The sequence below is a fragment of the Ischnura elegans genome, chromosome 3 (genome assembly GCF_921293095.1).
Source record: "Ischnura elegans chromosome 3, ioIscEleg1.1, whole genome shotgun sequence".
NCBI lineage: Eukaryota > Metazoa > Arthropoda > Insecta > Odonata > Coenagrionidae > Ischnura > Ischnura elegans.
In genome coordinates, this window is record NC_060248.1 from 22,665,945 (window position 1) to 22,687,876 (window position 21,932).

General features: G+C 36.4%; 1 protein-coding gene across 1 annotated transcript in view; it reads left to right on the top strand.

Annotated features, from left to right (window-relative positions):
* Positions 1-20,164, top strand: part of LOC124155557 (Fanconi anemia group I protein) — a 44,345-nt gene extending 24,181 nt beyond the window's left edge. Inside the window, exons 15-24 of the mRNA XM_046529485.1 lie at positions 257-424; positions 5,145-5,290; positions 5,379-5,617; positions 9,439-9,627; positions 12,881-13,055; positions 14,218-14,446; positions 14,570-14,642; positions 14,717-14,854; positions 16,175-16,282; positions 19,622-20,164. Of these exons, the coding sequence (XP_046385441.1) occupies positions 257-424; positions 5,145-5,290; positions 5,379-5,617; positions 9,439-9,627; positions 12,881-13,055; positions 14,218-14,446; positions 14,570-14,642; positions 14,717-14,854; positions 16,175-16,282; positions 19,622-19,726 (1,570 nt within the window). The 3' untranslated portion in view covers positions 19,727-20,164. The remainder of the gene's footprint in view (positions 1-256; positions 425-5,144; positions 5,291-5,378; positions 5,618-9,438; positions 9,628-12,880; positions 13,056-14,217; positions 14,447-14,569; positions 14,643-14,716; positions 14,855-16,174; positions 16,283-19,621) is intronic.
* Positions 20,165-21,932: the final 1,768 nt, after the last annotated feature.

Here is a 21,932-nt window from a genome sequence, read left to right on the forward strand (position 1 = left end):
GTGCGAGTGTTTGGGTAGTTACTGAGATACAGCTGTTCGAACTTGGTATCTAGACATTTTGCAAGGACAGTAGAAGCCATGTGCACAAATACATGGCATTGCAATCACTAGTGTTGAACACAATTTTCTATCCATAGAACGACATCTGTTTTATTTTTAAACCTAATATAATTTTTATTTTACCTAATTAACTTGAAGTTATCAACTATGGGAAATACTGGAGTTACAACATAATTTTTCTTTGTCTTTTGAACAGTAATCCAATATCAGAGATGGATATGGAGTCTATGACCACCAAAACTCGACAAAATCTTCACACTTTTGTCATCAAGGCTGCTTTGAATCATATACAACAGGCCAGAGTGAAAAATTTTTACCACAGACAGAGATTTTCTTCTGTTACTTATTGTTTTGATATAATCAGGTAATTGTGTGTAAGCAGCTTTTAAATCTAGAAGAATAGTTTCATTACTATTACCTTAATTTTGATTAGTAATCAAAACCAAGAATAAAGAGTATACATGTTTAATGTCCCTAATAAATCCTTGAAAGCAATAGTAATGTTGTAGCAGTAGCTTAAGTTTAGAGGTGAAAAATTGCAATTGCTGTAGGATTTCAAATGTGCTGAATTCCCTGTCTGGACATACATTCTCAACCCTCGTAGGGTTTTTAGCACTCACCGTTCCTCATATAATGGCTCTTTTAAACTAGGTCATTGGTGGGAGTTTGTTAATTTTTAATGGAACAAAGAATAAATTATTAGCTGTGGATATCATTGCAAAAATATTTAGGTATTATAAAAGATATAACCTGAAATGAATAAAACCATGGTTGAATTTGATCAAGGATTGTAGGCTTCCCTGTAGGGATGGGTCGAATAGTAGATTTCTCGAATTCGAATATCGAATTCGAATATTAAATCATTGCTCGAATATTCGAATACCTCGAATTTCGAATACCTCGAATACTAAACGATGAATGTGAAAATGTTTGACTAGGTCGCCTATGCAGCAGGAAACCCAAGATTTTGGCGAGTAATTGTGATTGCCTTTAAAGGATTCAAACAGGAATTTAGCTGATTAATGGAATATTTTAATTTTATGTAAACAATAGGGTAGTTTCCTTCATTAAAGAAAACGAAAGGTATTGATTGTGATTCGTTACCCACCATTAGTGTATTCATAATATACAAATTATTTCGTTCTAGAAATACCGGTTTAGACTAATGGCAATGTTCAATTTTACCTCATTTGAAAAAGGCCAGATTGGCGCCTATGCGATGCCACTCCACGAGACATCACAGGGACCTAGTTTCTACACGAGAGGATCGGAGTTTTACATCGTCTGAGGTTACCAATGCATGCATGAGGCACAGAGCTCAGGGAAACATGTCTTAATAATCACACAGTCTGTTTGATAAGGTATTAATAATCCATATTTAAGCCAAGCGCTACCAGCTAGCATGGTACTCGGCTACCTGCTAGCATCCTGCGTCGTAATAGCGCTCAGAGCCTCGCCCCAAGGTCACCTCATTTGCGGCAGCGGGAACCAGAACGACGTCACGCGGAGTTTTTCCCGGCATTCATACTTACCCGTCGCGTTTTCGCGCGCTTGAAAATTTTCACTTTTAATTTAATCGCGAAAAATAGATATCGTCTTATAAAACTCTAAAAGCTTAAATACGTACTTCAGGAGTATTAATATTTCGATTTAGGCAATAAAAAATAATAGGAAACCACCCTATTTGAGCATTACGCCTCCGTCGTATTTCTTCTTCTTCCCGGTATTTATTTTCCTGCGCAAAATGCTTAAATAAAGTCAGAAATATGTCGTGTTTGGTCTTATTCTTTTTTAAATTACGCGCACATTACTAATATTTCAATCCAATAAAGGTGTAATAACAATTGCCGAAAGTCATTGTTAGACACCTTTCGGGCTAGTAGATGACTCATGCAGCAGTTGACCTCGAGAACGGGGGAAATTCGAAGCAGGTAGGTAGAAAAAGGTCAGTGGGTGAGAAAAGGGGGTGGGTGCGAGACACGTTTTTATTTTTCTCGCGTAACTTGATATTTTTTGAAGCTAAGGTTTTTGTAATACAATCCCTGCGCGAGCTGGGATCTTTTGTTTGATTTCGGAGAAGAGGAAATCGTCAAGAGTGGGTGAGGCGAATGCTGAATGGAGGGGGATAGCAGATCGTGGGAAATGCGCCAATGTCACTATCCCACGGCACTGAGTTCCTCCCTATGGTAGTTTCATCTCCTGGGGATGATTCAAAATAAGTGCCTGTCATTATTAGCCACAAAGGACACACGGCAAACACCTCCTCTCATTTTATCAAAAGATGGATGCGGGAAAATGGTCAGTGGGGAGAAAGAGGGAAGGGTGAAACACGATTCTATTATTTTCCGGTAACTTGATATTTTTTTCAAAGCTGAGGTCTTCGTAATACGATCCCTGCACGAGCCGGGACCTTTTTTTTGTTTTCGGGGAAGAGGAAATCGTCTGAAGGGGTGGGGCGAACGCTGAATGGATGGGGATAGCGGATCGTGGGAAATGCGCCAATGTTGCTATCCCACGGAACTGAGGTTCTCCTGATAGGGGACACCTGGGATTTTCGGATTTTTTTCATCCGATCAATTTCGGTTCCCCACGTCGAACTCTTTTCACCGTTCGAACCCGTGAATTTGATGTATTTCGTCAGCTTGCCTAAAACGGCGCTGCATGCACTAGACGACTAGAGTTATCATTTTTCCGAATCAACTACCAACGACGTGCGAGCGACAGTGTATGACGCGAAATTCAAAGTATTCGAGGTATTCGAGACGGTACCTTTGGCATAACTATTCGAGATCTCGAATATCGAATACTTTCTATTATTCGAGGTATTCGAGTATTCGCGGATACTATTCGCACATCTCTACTTCCCTGGTGAATGATTAGTTTTGAGTTCTTTTCTGTTTTTTACGATAGTAGAGGGTGCATGATGAAATGCGATGTTTTGTTTGGAGAATTTCCCATCAAGCTCAGGGTTATCACCATCAGCCTTGAGGTGTTTTCCCAATGAAATGTCAGCATCCATTCTGTAGACCCTTACTCAGTTGGAAACCTGATAATAATTCACCAAAAGTTGAATTTCATTGAGTTTTGTGATTGGTTTAACGAAAGGGTGTTGGCCGTATTGGGAATTGATGGGGAAGTTGAAGTTGGGACGGAAGACTTGGTAATCTTCAAAATACGCCATTTAAAACAAGGAAGTTGTAAATATCTGGAGGGGGCACCACTGGTTTCGAGCTTGGAGCAAAGTGTGGCTGGAATGGGGTTGCTTGGGTAGGAGAAGAAACAGCCGCTTTGACCAAAACATTGACAATCTCACAACGGTCAATGCTAGCTATTTGGTGAAATGCTTGGTCATTAATTATTAATACATTAAAATAAACTGAGAACACACAATGTAAACCTTTTTTTCTTACTTCATTGGTAGGCTTCGCAAAGTTATGACTCAAATATCTTTTCCCAGGGAAAAATTATTATCAACCACCACGGTTACGTTCTACGAGGGCTGTTTTTTAAGTAAGGGCCGTTTTTTAATATAAAATAAACCAAAATTACTTTTTTCAAATTCTTTTATTTTTAGTATTTTCATACTTCTCTTTATATTTCCCCATAGTTACTTGTTTGTTTAGACAGTTATCTTACCTAAAAACTAAGTTTTGAAACCCCTCTTCAAAGAAGTTTGCCGCCTGCCCTGATAACCAGGAGTTCACTAGCAAAACACCGTGCCTGTCCCAGAACATGGTTGCCATAATTTTGCAGCGCGACAACGTTTGTGATCAAAGATGGCCGTCCCCAGTGATCATCATCGTCATCGTGAACATTTTCGTGGCCATCTTTGAATTCTCCGACCCATTTCCGCACTTGCCTTCGCTCATTGCATTACCAGCATACACTCCACTAAGCTGATGGTGAATGTATGCAGACGACATGTTTCTTGCAGTCAAAAATCGTGTCACTGACCGAATCTCTCACATGGCAGGCGATTCAATAATCTTAAACATTTTAAAGATCCACAGTAAAGCGTACAGGTTAGATACGGAACTGCAACTGACACGTGGTTGTTTGCAAGGAATGCCGGGAGGCGGCACGCACACATGTTACGGATGGCGTGCTAACTACTACAGTGTACGGCAAAATGGCCCTTACTTAAAAAACAGCCCTCGTACTACCAGCTCAGCTGAAAATAAAATTTTACGAGAGTAAACTAGTAATTTACCTGCAGTTATACTGGTATTTAATTTTACAATAGCCAATGGAAATTAACAAATACAGTAATTAAGTATATTTTCAAGGATATCCCCACCGGTGAAGTGGCTAACAGACGTTATAGTTTACTGAGTTTGTACATTGGTAGAAGTACCACAAATGATGAGAAAAATCCTATGCCAGTCACTGGTGAAATACTTATGATTATGGTAGCATTTTTCACTTAATTTAGTTCATTTTTAGGACAAAACCTATCCTTCTCAAAATATCAGTTCACGACTGGGTCCAAAAATTGTCAAACTAAGATGGCGGAAATTTGGCCACGCCAAAAACTCAGAATCAGTACCTCCAGATATTTACATCCTCCTTGATGTTAACTAACCTTAACTGGTCAAAAACTTTAATAACTGGTGGTTGGCAATGGTAAAACTAATTTTTTTTCTTGAAGTCAATTTTATCGCATTTTAAAAATATTTTATTTCATCATGATGCAATTGCTGCATCTTATACTCATTGCCATCTATTGTTTATCTGTCCTAATAAATGTGAAGAGGGGCTTTTGAAAATGGGTGTTTAAAAAAATTAATGGAAATATATTTACTCAACAGTTTACTTTGTTTAATGATCCAGGGTTTTTAGTTTTTTTCCCACAGTTTTCCCAATGGATGACTGAGATTATTCTACAGGAAAACTGATGAAATATTATTCCAAATTTCAAAGTGCAATTAGTACAATGAGGAATGCATTTAAAATTTTAACATTGAAATTGCACTGTCCTTCAACTAAAATCTTTGAAACAGTGTAATGTTGCATGATTATTTGCTGATTAGCAAAATATCTACGTGAATTTTACAGTTCTTTTACTCTGATGGTGATTTTTCCAGCATTATCTATGAACATTGCATTGCAAACCTATTAGAGTATGCAACATTCAACAAAGGATGTGCTCTTCTGGCTCTGGAGTGCTTATGTGAAATGATTGCTTTTGACACAAATTACCATAGATTGGCTGTCATATTGGATGAAAAAGGTATGCAACCGTATCTCAGGTTGAAGATTTCAGTCTAATCAGTTTTATTGTAAAGTACCCTGATAACAGGAATTGTTTTTAATCGCAGGTATTTTAGATGTGCCAAGTGACAGAAATGGTGTTGATACACCCCTGAAGAAATTTATATGTCACTTACAGTCATTGCTCGAAATGCTCCTGGACAGAGAAGGCGATGAGGAAGAGGTTGAGAAAGACGCTTGGTTCAGCATGCCTTACCTAGTCACTTCAGCAATCGTTTTTGTGTCAGCTCAGTTAACACCATCAGCACAACAGTCAGAATCTTCCAAAGCTGTTCATCCCAGTCAGGTGAGTTTACATGGTAAATTACCATATTTCTCCGAATATAGTCCCCCTCTGAATATATTCCCCCCCTGAATGTAGTCCCCCCCCCCCCCTATTTTGAGGCTTCAGTTTCGGGAAAAGCAAAAAAAATGCGTTTGAATATTGTCCCCCCTTTACTTTTACCTCGGGCATTTTTGGAATAAAAGGGGGGACTACATTCAGACATGTATGGTAAAAACCTCGAAGTGCTTGTTCGCTAATAATTTTTTTATTTTCGATTATGATAAAAGTTTGAAAAAAAGAGACCTGCAAAAAAGCCACAGCCTAAACCATTTCACAGATAAGTTAAATGTTGTCACCTACATTGAGTCCAAGTTGCAATTCATCAAAAGAATTCTGGAGATGGAAGGGAAAGATAAGTTATGACGAAAAAATATACTTTGCCATTCAGCCATTTAATGATACAAAAGAGAAAAAAATGGCCAATTCCTTTACTTTAGGACCAAGGAAGTCGCTTGGGATCTCACTTCTCCCTAACTCCTCATCCTCATGCATTGACTACGCTTGGTTTGTTGTTGTGTACACTCTTGAGGGATTCCTTCCTTCAGCGAGTTCTTCTCTTTCAACCAGTTAATGAGTCGAAAATCTAATTAAGTCACCGGCTTATGAAAAGTGGGTGGCAATTTTTTTTCTTTTTTGTATCATGAAATGGCTGAGTGGCAAAGTATATTTTTTCGTCATAACTTATCTTTCCATTCCATCTTCAGAATTCTTTTGATGAATTGCAACTATGGATCCTTGGACTCAATATTTTTGTTTTCATAAGTTTTTATAAATACAGTCGGATCCGGATTTAAGGTCTTCGCATTTAAGGTTTTTCCGCATTTAGCATTTATTTTTTTGGGTCCCGGTTCATTCCCTATTAGGACAATGTAAAAATTATCCGTATTTAGTGTTTCCGCATTTTGCGTTTTTCCACATTTATGGTCGTAAAAATTTGTCCCGCTCAAGATTTTTTTGCCCGATTTTACGTTTTTTCATGACGGTTCATCCAAATCTTCGAATTTATTCTCATCAACAGAACAGTCTCATGAAAAGTTTACCAAGAGTCGATAGAATCTACCAGGGAACGCTTCTTCAACTGCTTTCTTCCGCGAGCGCAGCGCTGCGACCTTCAACTCACAAGTTGGGTGGTTTGTCTTCTCGTAACGTTTCGCTCCCCTTCTGATCCAAACACCAGGTACTTTTTGTATTAGATCCGATCTAATGGAGCAAAGTCATCTCTTAATAACCTCGAACTACCTTATCCTTCACTTCTTGAACTTGACTTCGATGATACGTGACGACTGATGACACGAGTTATCCTCCGAGGGCCGCTACAATAATGGTTTTCTCGTTATGTTTTCAATTGATGGCTTATGCCCCTTTCAACTCTACTCCCTACGGGCAGTCGATTATTAGCCCAATATTTTTTCAGTCGGCTACTTTCTCTGTTCAAAAGAGGAGGCCCAATATCAATTGCGCAGTTCACTAGAAGATTCTTTCTATAATCCATTCCAAGGTCAGTTTCCACGGAGGAACAGCGAAAGAACAGAGGAAGTGTTTCCCCTGTCATGACCGTGAGTGAGAGCATTCTTTCCCTACGGAACAACATTATTTTACATCGTAATTTAGATATCCCGAAGCCAATTTATCGACATGCGGCTGGTTGATATCGCTGTCGATTCAAAAATATTTATCTGGTGCTAATTAATGTCAAAAGAGAATGACAATCGGAGTTATGACGAACTGTCACGGTCCATGACTCTAAATAAATGGCTCATGCTGGAAAAAAAATCACCGCATACTCACGGTAGAATAGATGAGCGCGGAAAAATACGAAAATCCGGCAGGTGGTTGGTGGTTGACTTCGACATCATAACCCTGACGAAATTGCCAACCTCCAGAGGCACTGACAATTTTTCGGATGAAATCCAGTTCTGTTGAAGGTTAAACCTTTTCACTTAACAGAGTTTAGCTAAACGTTATTCAAGCTCCAACCAAATTTTATTAAAAGCTGCCGAGAAACAAGGCGAGTTGGAGTCAAGGTGATCAGCGCGCCGCGTAAGCAACTTCTCCCGGCTCCATTCGACCTGCATAAGGCCGCGGATATATGACAACGAATCTGGTGTTATCATCGAGTTGAATCACCATCGACTTGTACGCATACTAAAATAAGATTCTACTTTTTTGAATGACCTCGAAATGCAAAATGTGCGCATAGGAGGCTTTTTAAAGGCTCATAAATCCCTTGTTTCGCCGAGGCAACAGAAAACGTTAAGTTAGCAAAATTCCAGAAAACCTCCCTTTTACTAGATATTCGGTAGTTGAGAATTCGGGATTAGCGATCTTCTGCTGTCCCTTTATTTCACTCATTCCTCATGATTTTTCGAGTACCTACTTACACCTTTTCTTATTATATTAGAAATGCTATAGTCACCTACATGTCACTTTTACAGAAAAAATTCTAAATTTCATAGAGACCACTGAAATATGCATAAAAATGGAATCACTAATGTCCATAATAATAATCTGTGTGGGAATGCTTTTAAGTTGATGTTTATTAGAATTTTCTTAAAATATTTCATTAAAACAATTTCTCATCCTCTCATTACTTATTTTTACTACCCATTTTTTTAGCTGATTCCTGAAAAGTATTATCCAACCTTCATAGGGCAGAGAACATTTCATTAAAGAATTTGTTGCTGCATGCAGCACCTTTTAGTTACTTAAAATAATATTTTTTATTCATAAAAAGCCATTCCAATGATTACAGACCCTAAAACCTGAAAAAAATGGCAGGTCCTCATTTAGTGTTTTTCCGCATTTAGTGTTTTAAATTTTGTCCCCCCTGAAAAACCTTAAATCAGGATTCTACTGTAGTAGGAAAATAAAATTTTCTTCGTACGTTCTTTTTACATAAATTATTCTCCTATGTCTTGGTTCCACAAAGCAAAATCTAATACTTTAGACCTTGATGCATAGTATTTTTGAATTGATAATCTCATCCTTATTTGTGTAAATTAAAGTGAAATGTCATATTTCTGTGTGTTGAAACAGAGTGTCATCTTTTGTTGAAATTTTCAAATGTATTTGGGATACGTAGTCTGTTCACTCATATGACCCCAGCCTCAAGCACTATTATGAAGCCTTCTGTAAAATTTATTGGATGGCCATAAGATCAGCTAATTATAATTGATCAGCTAATAATGGCCAATTACTATAACATATTATAATCGGGTCATATTTGCTGATAAACTTGGAGAGAGAAAAAAGAGCAAGATTCAATTCAATTTTATTAGAGACATAACTGTCAAAAAACTGTCAACATTATCAGTAAGAGGGAAAAAACACATCCAGAAGGCATAGTCATGATATTCAGTAATTACTTTAGGATAACAGGAGACAACTACAATGTTATGGCATCTGATGATGCTGACACCGAACTCTTTATATAATAGTCACTAAAACTATAAATAATAATTTTATATTGAATCCCATCATTGAAAAAATGGAATACATTCTTCCTTAAAGAATAGCTCGTGCTATAATAATAGGTTATGAAGAAGTCCAAATAAGTTTATTTTTTTAGTTTATAAGGAAATTTGTTAACCACCCTTGACAAATTTAATGAATCTTTCTTTTGAGACGGGAAATCTTCCCTGTCCGCATGACATGTGGATGTGGACAGCAATAGTTCAGATAAACAGCATGCTTAATCACATGTGCAGATAAAGTTACTAAGTATATCATAACCATAATCGGATAAATTGCACTTAATGAAGATTTTTATTTGTCCACGTTAGGAACTGTTGGAATGGATGCTCCGCTTTGCCAAAGAGAGGAACCCCAAGAACCCGAAAGTGTCTAAGCTGGTGCTCTCTCATTCGTTTGTGCTTGGAAATCGGTGTCATTATTCTGCTTTGGAGCTTCCATTTGATGGAATAATTAAACAGTTGTATGGAGAATTTTTCTACGGAAGAATTGATGAAGAAGTAAGTGAATGAATGATCTGAGTAATGTGATGAATTGTACTACCATATTTCATGCATAGATGCATTGTCCCCCTTGTTTAGATGTGTAAGTAATAGACAATTTTATTTCTGATTTTTTTACTCATATGGACCCCTGAGAGGTATGGAACATGCATAAAATGTGAGCTGTACAACATTCTGAACTTTGAATGCATTTTGGCATGGCCAAATTTTGTCCCATTTAGTTGAAAATTTTTTTGGAATAATTTTTCATACTTTTACATCGGAAAATGCCCCCTCAACTTTTAAACTGTTTTATTGGACACCTTGCAGTCAATGTTCACAATTATTTCTTGTCCCAGAGAGCTAAAGGTTTTTTTAAGATTCAAATATGGAGAAAATAAGTTGCTTGGGATCTAATGTGTTTCCCTCTCATTTTTCTCAGGTAGATTTTGGGGAAAAGGTTTATTAATTTTAAGGGCTATTGTTATTGTATTTCATTGACACCTGTGAATGGGTAATACATACAGAGGTGGGTCAATTTAATAAGCTCTTATAAAAAATTTTTTTTTAAAAACCAGCCTTTATATTTAGATTACAGGGGATGAGCAACGTTTATATATGACACAAAGCAAAAAAACTCAGTGACCCCGAAAAACCAAAAATGACGTATTAAAAAAGTCACTATATTTATTACTACGAATCTGCAGGTGCTCGAAGGGAAGAAAAATTTTTTGACGATTTTCGAAAAAAATCTAAGTGCCGAAAAATTTCAGTCCAGAGTCCGAACCTGGGACGACGGAATTCGGACGAAATTTTTCCAAGTCCGAAGCCGGACCCGAGACGACGGAGGGACTTTGAAAAATTTTCGAAAGCGGGGGTCTCGCCGAGTAAAGCAAGACGAATCCCCCAAGCTAGGGCTGAGTCGATGGGAAATTTTATGGTGGATAACTTTTACTGTGGTCGCAAAACATGAAAATCGACCATTTGGAACTTCTTTGATCAAAAACATGTTTTGGGGGGCTATAGGTTGACTGGGGGGTGGTTAAAGGGGGGTTGGAGAGAAAAAGTTATATTTTCATGTATTGTCATCGGAAATGAAGAAGTGTGCAAAATTTCAGCGTTTTTGCTTCACAGGAAGTGAGTCAAATTTCAGTTACAAGATTTGTACCAGACAAACAGACAGGTTGGTGAGTTGATATAAAGACTGTAAAAATGTTCATTAATGTGTTACCCTGGACAACCTTGTAGCATTCAATAACTCTCTACTCTTTTTTTTTTAAATATCCAAGATAGTGAATGTACACGTGTATGAGAAGTACTTTCATGGTGACTTTTTATTAGGGAAGCCCTCTTGTGGCAAAAATGATAAAAACTAGTTTTTCACACTCCTCACTGTTTTCTTATAACTTGCTTTAGGGTCATTCCATTTCAAATCCCATTTTCAAATATGAAGAAAATTTGTTGCTCGACATTTTTAATTATCCTGATTTTTTTATCATTGGTTTCCTACTGGTAGACAATCACAAAACACCATTTGAAAATAATTCTCAAGCATTTTGTAATCATTTTGTACTGCAGCTTACTCCCGCAAGTGCGTTATGGTTACAACAGATGGCGGTCACGATGTAGACCATGCAAAATATTTCTTTTCTTTAAATAAATTTTCATTAAAAATGTAATTTTAGTGGTTTAAACAAGAATTATTGTTTAAGTAATTATTTGATCAAGCCCCTGTATGCTAACTTGCACTGCACGAGCCCTTGTTTGCAATGCAGGAGCGTGGAAAGTGGTTGCATTTTTATTGAAATTCACTGCTCCACAGATCTAAATGTAGTGGAGTCTCAAATATAATTTTTTTGTGAGATAATTATATGTGTTGAAAGAAGATTCTGTAAAATTTTCACTTGTTTTCATTTGGTCCCTTTTTAGATATTGATCGGCGAAAATCGACATTGAAAGGTTTTCAGCATTGTTTGACAAGCTCTAGAAAAAAGGAGTACATTCTCAGTGCTAAAACTTATTCTGCAAGTAGTTTTTTTGACTTGGACTGCATGTTGAAAAGATTGAAGTATTCAACTCAGATATAAAATTTCATTAGTGAGTCTCGTTTCCTTCATAAAAATTTATGGTGTTAGAAGTTAGTATTGACAAATTTTTCCCGAGTTTTTACGGAAAGATTTTGACACACTGTCTTTTATGATAGAAAAATTTAAAAAATGGTGTCTATTGGTTCTTTTCATGATGAACACACTGGTTTTTGAATTATTCTGATATCTTTTAAATTATTTTCAAAATTAAACTTTATGCAAACCACGTTATTTCATCAAAATTTGCTCAGGTGCACTTTTAAAAATGGCTGCCAAAAAAAAGTATGGCTTGTAAAATTTTTTTAAATGGTGTTTTGTGATTGTCTATTTGTAGGGAACCAATGATAAAAAAAATCAGAATAATTAAAAATGTTGAGCAACATTGGCTGGGTATTATGAAATAGATTGACCCTTTATTTAAATAATAGAAAATTTTCTTTTTAATTTAAACTCTTATGGACTTATTCGGACCCCTGGGACATGGAACTTGCATGAAATGTGAACTGAACAACATTATGAACTTTGAATGCATTTTGGCATGGTTGAGTTGAAATTTTTTTGGGATACTTTTTCATACACTCAAATTTCAAAATTTTTTGGAAAACCTAGTAATAATGTTTGCAGTTCCCTCTCGTCCCAGCATGCTAAAAAAGATAAACAGATATGGGTTGAGCCTAGACAAAGCTCACTTGGCTTCATAGTTTAAGCTTCTTCCACCTACATCTGAGTAAGCTCAGCCTGCTTTCATTCAAACTCAGGAAAACTCCTGTGGATGTTACATTCAAGCCTGCATGAAAAGTCTGGTATAGTTAAGCAGGAAAAGCTCAAAATGCCTTGTTTTATTTTAATATGTGTGGCACTTAGTGTCTTTATTAGTCAGCATTAATTCATTTCCCTTGACTCATATGTCCATCCTAAGCAATTTTAGCAGTTTTAAGACTGGAAACTGAGGAGAAACATTACTGTGAAAATGTACTTTATTTTGAGTATAAGATCTGGATGGACTCATGCAAATGCCCAAGTAACATGCATTTCTTTTTCTCGGTTTGGAGAGGGAACATTACCTGCTCAATCTGCCCTCAGTTTGACTCCATTCATGGACTGAACTTTATTATTTCTGTCTGTTGAAATTTTATGTTAGTGTGGGTACTTGATCTGTCATGTAAAAAAATTCCCTATTGCAGAGTGAAGGTGGTGCCAACACATTCAAAGTATTAACGGATTCAACAAAAAGTTTTGCATTTTCTCTCCTTTGTAATGCTTCAAAAATACTTCTGGAAGAAGGGGACTGCATGTTGAAAAGATTGAAATCTGAAAGCAATAGACTCATCAGTCTGAACGAACCACTTTCTGGACCAGGTATGTGCACAAATGTTATTATAATTTCCATGATGTTACCAGTCATCCTTAGATTTGTGCAATGTGAAAAATGCCATGAGAAAAAAAATGTTTTGTGCCAAAGAATTTATTGAAGTTTTTATTCTGAATTTTGTATTTTAAGGCCGTATTCTTAGTCGGCCCTACATATCCATCCCTACATAACAAAAGGCCCCTACATGCGTTTCTCAGTCGACCCTACATAAGTGGTGGGGGGAGGGGGGTGATTCCGTCGTCAAGTTCTCTGAAAAGACGATGGTGCAGTGCCAATTTTCCACTCTGGTGGCGTAATGGTAACTAACTAAGAAAAGACGTCCGATAATTTTCGGGCGTATTGTTAGGGTAACGGCTCAAGGTAAGTAAACAATAGGTGTCGTCCGCCAGGTCGTGTCGGTACCTTAATTATCGCCACAAATACTCTCATATCGAGCAAAAAGTAGAACCTTATTGTCTTCAAATGACTTCAAAAGCGGTCTGTACAAGTACGGAACAAATATGAGCATTGACGTGGGAACTTACGTTGCATCATCAAGGTTCATCATTCGTTTTCACCTACCGTAGTTAAGTTTATTATGTGGCAAATAGTGGCATGAAAATACGTTTTCTATGGTTATACGTGAACGAAGTATTAGTTTCCCAAAAGTATATCAAGTGCCAAACGTGAAAAATATTATTATATATTCGTAGAAACAAGGTGATGTATACCGCTATATTGTTCTTATTAGTTCAGTCAATTTTATAATTTATTTAACTTGGTGGTTATAAAGTGTTAGTATTATTACATTTCCGCTGTGTTACTGTACATTTTAAAATGGCTTGTGTGAGGTCGTCTCCCTTAATATCCATTGTAACGTAGATTCTTTAATCGAAGTGATCAGGAGACGATATTTAGCCGCCATGTTTTTGTAGGGTGTAGGGTTGGTTCGGGCACCCTACATCAAGTAGGGCCCGTTTAGTTCCAAAAACGGCCATATGTAGGGCTTGATTTGGCGTATGTAGGGCGAGATCGGTTTATGTAGGGGCTGATGACGTATCCAGGGTCGGTTGACCCTACAGGGTCGACTAAGAATACGGCCCTTAGTCACAACTGCATTTGAATTTAAGCCACCTCAATGCCTTCTAATGTACACATTTATTTTCACAGATGCTGAGAAGCTCGCTGAGTTAGAAAGAGAAACTTGTTCAAGAATCATTCATTGTGGGCAGATTGTAAATAAATTGACTCAAGTTGCCACTCCAGCTGGAGCTTTGCAGTCCAGTATATTGAAGCTTGTTGTGGATGTGTATAGTATTGTTAACCAACTTAGCCGTTATTTTATACGCAAATCTCAGAATAGACCAGCCAGTGCTAAGCCTGTGTTTGAAGGCACAAGGTAGATACTAAGTTATTTTCTTATAATGCGATCATTTATACTATTTTAGAGAATGAATTTAAGTTCATCGTGTTTTAATATTACGAATTCAGTTTTATGAAACTTCTTTTTTACTTATTATAGGTTTGAAAAATTGGTGCAGTTAGTGGGAACTCATCTTTCATCCAATGTCACAATGTTGAGGTCTTATATGGAGGTATTGTCTGCTTCTCATGTTGCGACGTAATTTTGAAAAAAAAAAATGGTATTCACTTACTTCATATTTCACAGGAATGTTTGAGTGAAGGAGATAAGAAAAAGAAAACTGTGAAATCCTTGAATGCTTCCACTGTCAAGTGCAATTCTACATTGGTTTACACTACAGAAATATTTGAGAAAGTTATCATTCAACTCTCGAAGAAAACAAAGGTATTTATTTTTTATCGGCATAAGATTGTACTTAGAAGTGCCTTTTTGTTGAAACTTCATGTTTTTCCATATATTTTGTCAAATTTAAAACATACCTATCTTCATATCAGTGAAAAAACTAAAAAAGCTGTGAAAATCACCTTTAATGAAACATTTTTAGCACCTATTTTGAACAATTTAGTGCCTAAATGTCCTCACCATTGCAATTACTGAGCTAGCTGTCTTTACTAGTTTAGTAATTGAGATCAAAAATAATTACTGAGAATGTATATTTACATTGCCTTTTTTCATTTTTAATGATACGGAATAGGTAACAAAATAATTTTTCATATGATGTTGTTCATTCCATTTGAGTTCCACGCACCTTTCAACCTGACATTCTGTGGTCCTTTTAAAATTTTGTGTATTTAGTGATTTTTGCAAGTTATGAAACGGAATGTTTTGAGTTTTGTTGCTATTTATAACAAAATTATACACCGAATATAATAATTATAATATATAGGACACCGAATTGAAAAATTTGGATGAAATTTGACTGTTTCTACCTGTAGATGAACTACTATGACTCATATAGCATAAATAGCTAATAGCATTTACTCATACATTGTTTGAAAGACCTAAATGGGCCGTTAAACTCGAATGTAATGTGATGCATGCATATTGCATATAAGTTTTCGAACCCTGGAATGATGACTAAAAACTTTGGCCATGAATGTCTCAAAACTAGACTGGAAAGTCTCCTCTATTTATTTAAACATTATAAATATTTTACCACCCCATTCCATTTTTATATCCTATAAAAATATTGAAAGGGCAAATTAGTGGGATCATCTTCAAAAAAATACTAACACAAAAAAAATGTATCTATCAAGACACTGTCAAATATCCATGTGCTAACCATATTATAAAATGAAAAAAATTTCCTTTGTATCATAGTTTTTAATCTTAATTGATATTTTTCCCAATTCTTGAGCATTTAACAGAATGAACCCTTTGTTAACTGGTAGTATGGCTGCATTTTAGATATCTGCTGATCAGCCATCTCCTGCATATTTGCAAGCATGCTAAAAAGTTTCAGGGAAAAGTTCGAATCGTACCTTTTCAACTAAAACAGTTCAAGTCAGGGTATCCTGTCATCAGACTTAGGTTAAGACAAATGACTAGAGTGTTGAATTGTTAGTCTTATTATTATGTTAATTCAGTAGTTTAATTTAATTTTTTAATTTCTCCTTTTGTGGTCATAGTCGACTGTTTAGTTTGAATTAATATTTATGAAAATAAGCCATCTTCAGAATTTCACCATGGGGAATATATTTCCAGGTAAATCTGAATCAGATGGTGAAGTTAAGTACCAGTCGAGATTTCCGAATTATTGCTGAGAAGCTGAAACTTGCTACAGAGAATATACGCAGCACACAGAGGAATGATGTAAGTAATTATTTCATATGCATATATGTGCATAGTAATATTCTTCTCCACTTCTGATTACTTAGATTTTCTCTAGCTAAGGTCTCATTGAATGAAAAAAAATATTTCCATTGCCTTTGCTTCTGAATTTAATATCTTCCAATCTCATGGATATACATTGTTTTTACAAAAAATAGGCTTTATCACTAAAATTTTATTGCTGTTTATTAGGTAACAATGCACATTTGTGTATTAGCCCAAGTTTGTAAAGGGTGTGTTCAATAGTGCAAGTGTTTCTGGGCAGTCTTTGATAGTCTGGGCACTTTTTAATACCTTGCTCACTACACAACCCACAATACAAAGGAAAATACCCATGGATGGCATTTTTTAATTTTTATTACATGCTATCATCGTTTCTAATATGGAATGAATAAATAGTCCACAGCAAAGTGAAAAATTCGTATTAGGAAACCCCAGTGGTGTAGCCAGGATTTTGGAATGGGGGGGTTTTACGGAAGATTTTGGGACCCTTCCGTGGTGTATGGAAAACAACCCATGGCAAAGGGAGTTGTACCCTGGAAAACCTCCCCTTTGGCTATGCCACTGCTCAACCCATTTGAAAGAAACAACAAAACAACCAACTCATGGGAAGGATGCTCTAATCCAAATTGAAAAAATACGCAATACAAAATACTAGGGCACATACCAATGACCTATATTCACATTGCCTGAGAGCCATTGAATCAACCTTGACTTATTCTCACCATACTTTGAATTGAACGAGTATCTTCATCTGGATGCAATTTAATAACACATCTGCGCCTGAAATGCAATGCAGTCCCTCTTCCCGGAAACACAGTTGCATAATGCAGGTGTTCTTCCCTTTCATTTGTATAGTGTAGTAAGAATGTTTGTCTGCTGCGGACTTATTATTCATTCCATCATAGAAACGATGATTGTGTGTGAGTTTATATTACTCTAGGAGGCTCCACTAGGGAGCAGTTGCTGTGTTACTGTGAAACTAGTCTCCACACATTAATTCGCACTCCATCTTTAGTCACTTGTGGTGCAAGGATTGGTAGCTTGTCAATGTATTTGGCTTTGAATTCCCTTCAGAACTCCATATTGAACAAACAGTGTTTAGTACCAGTGGCTACGGTGTTCGACTCCTAAGCTGAAATCTAAGAAGAAAGTCTAAGATCGTGCCTCATCTGCAGTACTTTTCAAAAATATTTCATTCTACTTTTTCATTTACAGAAGCCTGACTTTCACTATTATTTTAATTTTTTTCACTTAAATTTTAACTTTTTCTGTCCAAGAATTTTATTGTCCTCATGCGGCATGTGATGTTTTCCCAATTTTTCTCTTTAATTTATTTTATTTTCTTGTCGAAACACGATCCATTTTTAAGATACACATGTATTTGGATTCCTTTTATATTGCAATATGGTATTGTGGACTCTTAAAATTCAAGCCTAGTTTTCGAATCGTTGAATAAGAACTGTTGAAAGAGCGAGCCAGGGAGGAAATGGGTTCCTTCTCTGGAGATGGGGATGGTCAACCATCTTTTCACTCAGCAAGCTATCACTGATCTAACAAGAGGCTCCAGAGAAGCTCTTGTTGGTAAATTTTGCTTTTTCCATAAAGATAATAATCAATTTTTATCATCAAAGAATATGGGATTTCCAATTATGTTTTTTCCTACTCCGCAATAATTACAAAATTCCAAATTTGAAAACTAGGCATAAATGGTAAGAATGAGTCCACAATATCATATTGCAACATAAAAGGAAACCAAATATATACATGTATCTTAGCACACATAATACTGTAATACTGCGTCATGCTGTGAGATGAAAATGAAATATTTCAAAGGAAGCTTCTTTGTGAAAAAATGGGATAACAACAGACTTTGCAAGTGCATGAAAACATTTCCTAGCACAGAATTAAAATTTTCGGTGAAAATCATGAATATAATATAACAGCAGGTTTCTGCAAAAGAAAAGGTAGAAGGAAATTGTGAATAAAAAATTTGCACTGATGGGAATCAAACTTGGAATTTCAGAATGGTATTCCATCACCGCAACCCCTGGACCACATTTACAAGTATTTACATATCGTGTTGAAGGGAGTGCATTTCACTTGTAAATGTTTAACTGCATTTTTTTAATAATTACATATATATGATGCACATGTGTATTGCAATACTGTGTCATGCTGTGAGATGAAAATGAAATAATTCAAAGGAAGCGTCTTAATATTAATTAATTGAGCTTGAGCATTACATTCAACGTGTAGTGTATCTCTTGCTAATATGTATGTTGACTTGTACCTTATGGACTGCAGTGCCACTATTTATTGCAACTGGTGGGAATCAATTGAACCATGGGAGTGGAAAATCCTGTGTAGAGTATTTATGGTGTTGACTGTAAAGAAATGCCAGCCATTGGCCCTTTTTATTCAAGGAAAACTCTTTATATTCTGAGTTGAGTAGTAAGCAATGTATTTGCTGTTTGAGTTCCTGAATGTCCAGAAGCTCATGGATTTCCACAGCTATGTCCTTGCAAAAGGTCATTACAAATACCAGAATATAATATGCTGTGGTAGATGGAAAAAGCCAGAAATCAGAAGATGAAAAAATGTGGGATATTCCCAGACTTGTTACTTTCGTTTGAAAATAAATTACCATTGCATTACAAAGTCTGCTTCATTACAGTCATACAAAAACAGTCATAATGTAGTACCATAGTACAGTGGTCTCCAATTTACTAGGCCACGAGGGCCACATTCCAAGTTCCGAATCGCCCCGTGGGCCGGATAGCAAATTTGCCTATGACTGAAGTATTGGATGCCAACATCTACTGAAGTATCCGGTGGCGTATTTCTTATTTACTAACAGTTGAAGGTGACTTTGATTTGTAGCACAGCGCTGCAATGCTCCTGGCGGCGTCTCACAGAGATAAACGAGCGAGAATCGCGCGCCACTTGAAACAAGTGTGCGGGCCGGATAAAAGTCCTCTGTGGGCCGGATCAGGCCCACAGGCCGTATTTTGGAGACCCCGCAGTGTTACGATTTTAAACTCAGAGTACTAAAAAAAACCTTGCCCTCTGGCATTAAGTACTCCATTTCTTACAAAATACCTTAGGCAAATACTCAAGTGAGTTTTACTTGTGTTTGGTTCTGTTACTTCCTATTTGTATGCAATTTTTCTGAAGAAGTCATTCAATATGAAGTGAGAGCTCTCCAATCATAATGGAAACATTCTGTTTTATTTCAATGGTATTTCTTATTTGATGGAGACTTTAATGAAGTCCCATTTGTTAAGTGTTATTATTTCTTTTGTTTCATTTGTTATTAAGGATGGAGATAATGAGGATGAAGAAGGAGGCTCGGCTGATGAAAACAATGAGGAGGCAAACGAAGAGGGGCAGCCAGCCAAGAAGAGAGCACGTTTTAAGTCATAAGTTGGCCACAAACATTTTTGAGATTTATTTCATATTTGTCTCTCCAATGTTCAACGTAAAATTGTAATTGTTATTTGTTTTAATTATTAAAAAGATAAAAACCAACTTCATCATTTTATTATGAAATTCATTCCATTAAAAGAATTAAATATTTTTTCTCCAGACAGATCTGCTGCTCTTGCACATCTGTTTTAAATGGTAATATTACCTTCCAATTTTTCAGATTTTCTATCCACCATAAGCAAAATATGTCATGGCTGTGTTGGGTCAAAGAATTATTTGTCTTTTTTACACATTTTAATATTTTTTTTCCCTTTTATTTGTCGGAAAAGTGCATTTAATCATAAAATTCCCTTTAAATTTCTTTTGAAAAATTGATTAAATTCCAATTCCTATAATGTATTGTTTTGTTTGCATAATAAAAAAATTTTAAGTTTACTTTTCTTAAATTAAAATATCTAGATTGCAAATTTAAAGTTCATTGCCAAAACTTAAATTAACTTTAAATTCACAATCTCTAAATTTTTACCTAACTTTCCCAAAAATGAAACTCGTGAATCGCAATAAACCTCATGGATTGGTAACTCATACCTTAGAATTTTAAATTATATCCTGCTTTTTTATCATATGTATCTATTGACTTTTATCCGTTTTTTAAACATGAATTTATTGTAGTGGTTAAAAAGATTCTAATCTTCATACCATGGAAAATATATTTATCTGTAAGCATAAAAAAATACCCAAATCTGATATTTTATTCATACATATAATGTAACCATTGCCATTTGGCCGGTGACATTACGGGTTGAATGGATGCTTTGAGAGAGGGAGAGCTTTACCACATGGTCAAGCAGAGGTTTATTTTTTTGTACATGTGTGTGTGTGGATTGTTCCTGTGTGCGAGCGACCGATGTGAGCGTGATTCATTTCCCCCCCACCTTCAATTCCCGCTTTTCCGAGTCCCCGTGTTGTGAAACGAGCGAAGACATCCCCCCTCTCTCCCTCATGGTGATATGACTCGAGAGAGCATCCATTTACGGACCCTCCCACTGCCCCAACCCAGACTTTTGGGGATAAAAACCCTGCGATTTTGGCCGCCGTGAGGAGAACGAGTCGGGTCACGCAGTCACGCTGGGTGTAAGATTGTCAAACTAAAGGAAGAAGTCAGCCTGGTTTTTTTTAAGTGTTGCTGGCGAAATATGCAGTCGGAGGAGGTTTATCGGGATGTGGCGTGGGTGGACAGGCTAAAGCGCAACAGGAGATAGGAGACTGACCGGTACCGGACCCCCCCCCCCCCCCCCGATCTTTACTGTGTTCCGATTCCCCCCACCCCCCGGTGTGCGAGTGTGTATGTGTGTATTAGTTTGTAAGGACAGGGTACGTTTTTCTTGTGATTTGTCATTTAACATTGTGATCAGATGGTGCAAGATGAACTGATGAAATCAATCGGGTGAGAATTAGTTGTTTCACTTCTTTGCTCAGTTTTCTTTTGATGTTATATTCAGTCGATTCTCGCCCGCAAGGAATCGACAATCCGATGTATGATTATGTACTTACGATTATTTGCTGTTTTCATTAAATTTGTGTTAAACGAAGGATTTCTAGAAGGCTCTCGTTCTTTCAAGCGCACCGATCACCAAGAGGTCACTCAAATGTTCCTTCCCCTTCTCGTGCACCCCGTCCCCTTTCCCTCCCAAAGAAAAAAAACCCCTTCCCCTTTTCTTGTCCACCCCAATCCTTCCCACTCTCCCCTTGACCCATGACGAGAGGTCAAAATATCCATTTGTAAAATGGAATATATCATGAAGTTAGAAATTCACGTAGAATGTTCAAAAATGTATTTCAAGACGGAAAGTAAATTCAATTTACTTTTCCCCTATTCATCATCAAAATTGAGTTCTAAAAATTTCCATCATATTCATATTCCATAATTAATCGTGCATAATAATAATCTTTTAAAACCACCAAATTATTATTAGTTAAATAAATTATTCATGTGAAAAGTAAAAAATAGGCAGTGATGTGTTCTGCTCTCCTGAGCTAAAAATGCCAGTTTTTTGTGCAGCTAGTAATAGAAAGATTCAATTCTAAATTCTCTTAATAACTTTGAGGATAAATTCATCTAAAAGGTAATCAATGCAATTATAAGTTATGCTGCTGAATTTTTTTACTTTCTCAATAAAATATTAATGAAACTTTTGGAATT